The sequence below is a fragment of the Cynara cardunculus genome (assembly GCF_001531365.2).
Source record: "Cynara cardunculus var. scolymus isolate 2C chromosome LG 10, CcrdV1, whole genome shotgun sequence".
NCBI classification, from domain to species: domain Eukaryota; kingdom Viridiplantae; phylum Streptophyta; class Magnoliopsida; order Asterales; family Asteraceae; genus Cynara; species Cynara cardunculus.
Genome location: NC_037537.1, coordinates 27,837,553 through 27,844,917, shown reverse-complemented (window position 1 = coordinate 27,844,917; position 7,365 = coordinate 27,837,553). Strand labels below are relative to the sequence as shown.

The following is a 7,365-nucleotide window of genomic DNA, read 5'->3' as shown; positions in this document are numbered from 1 at the left end:
GTAATTTACATGAAAACTTCAAAATGAAGCTTAGATCCTGTACACGTTTAGTGATCATGTATACAAGCGTGAAGCGTGTATGCATACACATTTTTTGTTATTTAAATATTAAATTAATATTAATTAATTTAATGCATATAATAATAATAATTAATTAATTAAAAAAATTGCATTTCGTCAAAAAAAGGTCCATATTTTTAGGTGTCCGGCAGCCCCCTTCAAACGCAAATAAACTCTCAACCTCAGTCCTCAACTCTCTCCTCCTCCACACACTTCCTCTCTCTAACACACATACCCTTTTTCTACGTTACTATTCCCCATTTCCATTTCCATTTCCCAATTCCAATTCCATCCCACCAATTCATGGAAACTCCTCCCCAATTCTTCACCCTCGATAAACGACACTCCGACGTCAAAACCGAGCATTTCATCATCGACGATCTTCTTAATTTTCCGACCGACGAAATCCTTCCTGATGATCATGATGATCATAAGATTCACCTCCTCCCTTATAATAATAATAACAACACCACCACCGACTCTTCCAATCTTACCACCGGCGCCGCCGCTGTCGACAGCTGCAACTCCTCCGTCTGTGGTGCCACCGACCTTAACTTCACCGGAGAGGTTGCTCGCCGGACCTTCACCGACACTCAATTCTCTCACGACCTTGGTGTTCCGGTAATTCATTCATTCCAATCTTCAACGCATTACTCAGCTGTACCATACAATTAACTAATGCATACTACTGCCATGCATTTTCTCTAACCCTATTTATATTTGCATAAAACTACAATTATATCATAACTAAATAATTTCTCAATATTTATAACGATTATACTTTGTTGTAGTTTTTGGTTTTTACAACATTATGCTTGTAAAAATTAATTAAATTAAAATAAGATAATTAATTAAATATAGATTAATTAAAGTTAAATGGTTACAAAATTAAAGTTCACGTTATATTAGTAGCTTTTTTGGTGGTGACTGGCGAGATCTTCTCGAAAAAGAAAGCTTCGCTTTACTTCTTTTCGTAGCGACTAGTGAGCACAATGTTTAATTTTATATATATATATATATATATATATATTACAAATATAAGTTTTAAAGTATGTTTTTACAAAGTAGGTCGTTGTAATTTTATGAATTATGGGAACTCAAAGAGTTCAATTTGTGGTATTTACAGTATGATGATATGGCTGAGCTAGAATGGCTATCGAATTTTGTGGAGGAATCGTTTTCGAGTGAAGACATGGAGAAGCTTCAACTGATATCCGGAGTCAAACCCCGACCCGACGACCCATCCGAGACGCACCAATTCCAGCACGAGACTGACAACCGAACCACCAACCCGATATTCAACACGGACATGACGGTCCCAGGCAAGGCACGAACCAAGCGGTCTCGTGCCGCACCTTGCAATTGGACCTCCCGACTCCTTGTTCTCTCTCCAACGTCCACCGGACCTACCGCGACTATGTCGTCGGAGTCTGAGTCTGATATCGTGTCAACTTCGACTGGGAAGAAAACCGTGAAAGCCCCACCGAAGAAAAAAGAGGTCTTTGAGAACGCGTCCCATAATGGAGAAGGCCGGAAGTGTCTCCATTGTGCCACTGATAAAACCCCTCAATGGCGTACTGGACCATTAGGTCCAAAAACACTGTGTAACGCCTGTGGGGTTCGCTACAAGTCTGGTCGACTAGTCCCTGAGTATCGACCAGCTGCAAGCCCAACATTTGTTCTAACAAAACACTCAAATTCGCATCGTAAGGTCCTTGAGCTAAGGAGGCAAAAGGAGATGCAAAGAGCACACCCACAACCATTCTTCCATCACCAGAATATGATGTTCGACGTCCCAAAAGGACCCGACGACTATCTAATTCATCAGCACATTGGTCCGGATTATCGACAACTTATCTAATAAGTCCGGTGTAGGGTGAACAAGGCGTAACTTTCTGATTATTTTAGTTCTTGAAAATTATTTTAGTCGATTTTTGCAATCTTTCAAACCAAAATTTCATAGGGTTAAATCGTAGCTTATGAAGTTTTGTATTATTTTTTAAATTTCGAAAAAAATAGTGAAATTTAGGAGAGGTAAATTTAGAAGCTTGTAATGTCAATTAAGTTTATTTTGCCAAAAGTTTGGCAAATCATTGAGTCAATTTTCCATATTAACCTTTTCATTTTCATTTTCGTTTTCTATTTTATATGATTTAAAAATTCTAAAAAAATTCATAAAATGGATTAATTAACCAAAGGAATGTACATATTTTCAATATTTAGAATAGTTTAATAATGAATTTATTTTTGATAATTTGGTGAAAATTAAAATTAGATTATCGTGAAGAAATTTCAATTGTTAAGAACATTCAATTAAACTGTAATTGAATTGTTCTATTTCATTATCTATCAGTTATTTCTCGTGTCTCAAATTATATTTAATAAAATTTCAATTTCGATGATTATAATAATTAGCATTTTTGATATTTATTATATAGTTTAATGTAATTATTGGGTTTGGTTCAAATATTAAGAATAATTAATTCTTAATGTAGAGATTATTTGTTTCGTAAGTGGAATCAAAATTGTAATTAATAAAGTATTGATTAAACAGATTAAATATATATTCTCTGTCAGTAGAATAGTATTATTTACGTTTAGGATCAATCTTGCAATTAAATTGTTAATTTTTTGAGATTTTATGAAAATAAAATCTCTAAGTTTTAATCAGAATATGATTTTATAATTAATAAATTATTTTTTGTAAAGTTACTCACGCGACCCAAGATTACCATGTGCATTACTTTTAATTTAATTATGAAAATCTTAAAATAAATTGGATTATAAAAGGAAAAATATTCATGTGATCATGTGCCTCCATCAACCTCAAGATGAATATAAGTTTAGCAATTACTAATTACGCCAATAAGCATTGGGCAATTGCCTTAAATTTAAAATATTCAAGTGTCATTGATTTCTTATAGGTCATGTTTTTATTTGAAATACATTTAATTAATGTAAATGGTTTTGAATTAGTTAAGAGGTTGTTTACTAGACACTTATCGATTAGAGTCATCACTCTTGTTTACCTTATAGGATAACATTCTCGACAATCACTTTGGATTGCTGGTAAACGCTTATTATAATCCAGTAAACACTTTTTACAAAAAAGAGAGAGGAGAGAGGTATGTTACTAATAGTGAGTTCATATGTAGATGATTTGATCTACACAGGAAACAGTCGTAGAAGGCTGTGTGAAGAGTTCAAGAGTTCTATTGTGACTGAGTTCGATATGTCCAATCTTGGCAAGATGAGACATTTTATGGTAATGAAAGTCTTACAGAACAACAAGAGAATCTTTATTTATCAGAGGAGGTAAGCAAATAAAATTTTGGGAAGGTTTGGTATGGAGAACAACAATTTTGTCGGAAATCCAATTATGTCAGGAACGAGAATTTCAATAACAAGGAGGGAACAATGGTTGATTCTACCAAGTTCAAGTAGATTGTTGGGAGTCTCATGTATTTAACTACAACGAGGGTCGACATTACTTACACCTTGAACTTGATTAGCAGATATATGGAATCTCCTACTGAAGAACATTGGTGTGCAACGAAGAGGATTCTGAGATATATTCAAGGCACTATTGAGCTAGGGATACTCTACAAGAGGATGCAACATAATTCAGTGTGACAATAGCTCAACCATCCAACTTTCAAACCATCATGTGTTTCATGGTAAGAGCAGACACATCGACATCAAGTTTCATTTTTCAAGAGACCTGGTGAGTCATGGAACAGTGCAGCTGAGCTACTGCAGTACTCGGGATCAAATTGTTGATGTTATGACTAAACCCTCGAAGAAGGAACAATTTGTGAAATTTCGAGGGTCACTGGGTCTAGTTAAGATATCGAAGGTAAGGTGATACACAATGGTGTCCAACTTAAAGGAGGGATTGTTGGACTTTGTGTTGTGTAGATAGTTCAGCAAAGTACAAGTCTTCTATGCTTTGAACAATAAAGACTGACTCTTCAGCTTTTCTGGAGGGTCACGTCTACTTAGATAGGTTTTGATTTCTTCTTTGTTTGTTCCAGATTTTTTGGCTTTTTATTTGTAGCTTTCTCTCTCTGTAATGGCTATAGAAGCCTGTAGTTGTTTTTGATTTGAATAAAAGTCATGATTTGGCTTTCGAATAAGCTTGCTATGTTCATCTTTGTATTCTATTCAAGAGATATTTATTCTACAGAGTCGTCACCTTCACTTACTGGATAAGGTTTTCAATCTTTGTTTCCCTCTTACTGGGTTAGATTCTCGGTTTCATTCATCCGATAAGGTAATTGAACTGGTAAACACTTATCAATGTAAGTGTTTCAGTAAATGAACCCTAAGAGAATTAAAATACCAAATATCGTAATTAATCAACAATAGTTTTGAGTATCAATTTGTAATTCATATTACCTAATTCTTTCATCTATGGGTTAACCGCGATGATTTGATCTCATGCATGTTGTCTCGGGTTTTTAGAAGATACAAAAATACAACCTTTAGTGAACAAGCGTTTAAAGAGTAAATTACAAATTTCGTCCTTATAGTTATACGAAAATTTAACTTAAGTCCTCTAAACGAAAAAAATTACAAGCATCATCATTGTAGTTTCACTTTTATTACGAATTGGCTCCCTTAACCTAACTATGTTAACTTAGCTCTAGTTAAACTAGGGGTATTTTGACCGTTTTACTTTTTTATCTAAAAACAATATACTTCATACATTAGTTAGTATAAAATATATGATATTTAATATATTTAATATATATATATATATATATATATATATATATAAGGGTTGGTTCAAATAGAAACCAACCATATGGTACAAACTATGTGAACCGATTTTATCGTTCATTTTATCATCAAACGGTTATTATTAAATGAGATTAAATAAACAATAATTTAATTAATGTATTAATTGATATGTGTATGAACAATTGTTCAAAGGGTAAATTGGTCAAACGGTCATTATTAAATGAGTATTAAAAAATAATCAATTAATCATTAAATTAATTGGGCTGCTTATGAACAATTGTTCACAGGGTATTTTGGTAATAAATCCTCACGCATCGTGAACCCGATATTCTCCAACCGTTTGTAACCTACGATCGATTATGAACATATTCACAACTCATGTTCACATGTCGGCCCTATGCTCGTGTGAACAGCATCTGTGTCTTACAATGTAAATATTATGTTCATATGGTGTGATGTTTTTCAATGTCATACCATATGACATCGTCACGGGTTCGTGTGAACAACGATTGTGTCTTTCAATGAAAACAAGTTATTCATATGGTAAACATATATGAACATAGACTGCAAGAGATGCACATATATGAACATTTTCAAAATCAAGGATCGTTGTGCATGTGTGTAGATATGAACATAGACTGCAAGAGATGCACATATATGAACATTTTCAAAATCAAGGATCGTTGTGCATGTGTGCAGATATGAACATAGACTGCAAGCGTTTATCGTCTTCATTATTCTGACATTCTTTTACAATAGGATTCTCCATGTATCTTGAACGAAATGAAAATCTTGTACACTTAGACAATGAACAATTAGATGCATCTTTTAAGATTTGTAACTCCCAATTAATTATTGGGGGTTACAAAAAGGWTGAATTACCAAATTACYBTTHTCATTAATTTATAATTTAGATTTGAACCTAAAGTGAAGAAAGAATGTGATTGATCAAGATCGGTTTCCATAGTTTGTACCATATGGTTGGTTTCTATTTGAACCAACCTCTATATATATATATACACCCCCCTTTATACTTATACGATAATATGTACAATTTACTCTACTTGATTAGATGAGTAAAGAACACAAAGTTTAGCTAATAGTTTGTAGTTGATCAAATTAAATCAATACAAATGAAAGAATATCAATTTTCATACCAAACTCACCAAAGCATTTTTGCATCAATCCATCCCATTTCTTGTTTTTCTTTTTCCTACCTATTACTTTTGTTTAAAAACGTAGAGTAATTAATGTTTTGAGATATCTACCTAATGTATTGTTCTAATTTGTTACATTTTGAATTTTCCATTTGTAATGCTACAAATTTCCCTTAGTAGAATCTCTTTTACCATGATTAAAATAAGTAATTCTGAAAATAATAATGTTTAATTAAAATAAAAATTATTAACTAATTATTAAATGTACAAAATATTTAATAGAATAAATCAAGAAAACTATCAAAACTAATAAACTATACCAGTAATAATATACCAAAAAAATATTTTCAAATAAAAAAATAACATATAATCAATTTCTATATATATATATATACATACTTATTGTATATCGTATGATGATGGTACATTATCCAATGCGATGCTAATTGTTACTTATGTTATAATAACCTTTGATATGTAAAGAAGTGAATAAAAAAATATATATTTTATTTATCAAGATAATTTAAAATAATATATATTAATACGAAAGCTGTGTCGATTTCCGTGAAGAAGATTCACAAAAAAAATAATGATAAATGAAGAAATTTTTACAAAGAATGTTAAAGTAATATAAAATGACGTCATCTATTTTGCGGTAATTATACCGTAAATTATTTATTGAAATGAAAATTATTAATTATTTAATGTTAAAATCGATAAAACTAGTAATTGTAGTTTTATATTTTTGGAACTATTCATTATTAGTAAAATATTTATTGATTACATATTTATATTTTTTATGATTAAATTAATCTTATTATTCTTCTAATTTTTATAAATTAAAGTTTTTTTCTTCTTAAATTTTCGTTTATGATAAATAGTCTATGTTTCGTAATTTAATTAAAACTGGTTAATGTGATGGCAGGAGTATAAAATACGCATATTTACTTCAAACGATATTTTTATTTATTTGGTCATAATTTTTTCCTTTTTTTTTTCTTCATAAATTTCAATATTTTTAATAAAAATATTTATTTTAGGATAATGGAGAAGTTTTATTTATTTGGTTGGTCTCATAGGGTACACAAAGTAGATGTACCACACTTAAAGCCACATGGTACAATTAAAAAATATATAAATACTTTGTACATACATATTTTAACATCTTTTTGGTATACGATACCACATATAGATATATAGAGTTTCAAAATGATCCGTGTACAATATTTGTAGACTTATAACACACACATATATATACCATCATCCCGACTTTGACTTATCATCCCACATACGTCATACATAACACTCATTCGTTCAACATATCCTGTAAAAACATGACACAAAAATTTCATTAATCTGAATCGTTTATTAATTAACTGTTTGATTTAAAAAACCGTCTTCATAC

The 7,365-nt window shown here is 31.2% G+C and overlaps 1 protein-coding gene across 1 annotated transcript; it reads left to right on the top strand.

Moving 5' to 3' along the window:
• Nucleotides 1-363: 363 nt before the first annotated feature.
• On the top strand, nt 364-2,104 carry LOC112520192 (GATA transcription factor 12-like). Its single transcript, XM_025128492.1, has 2 exons — nt 364-681; nt 1,187-2,104. Exons 1-2 carry the CDS (start codon nt 364-366, stop codon nt 1,919-1,921), a joined length of 1,053 nt encoding a protein of 350 aa, XP_024984260.1. The 3' UTR covers nt 1,922-2,104.
• The last annotated feature ends 5,261 nt before the right edge of the window (nt 2,105-7,365 follow it).

Excerpts from the sequence above, each read along its gene's own strand:
- LOC112520192 (XM_025128492.1), top strand. The coding sequence starts at position 364 with ATGGAAACTCCTCCCCAATTCTTCACCCTCGATAAACGACACTCCGAC. Across the intron at positions 682-1,186 it reads CTCACGACCTTGGTGTTCCG|TATGATGATATGGCTGAGCT; the intron begins GTAATTCATTCA and ends TGGTATTTACAG.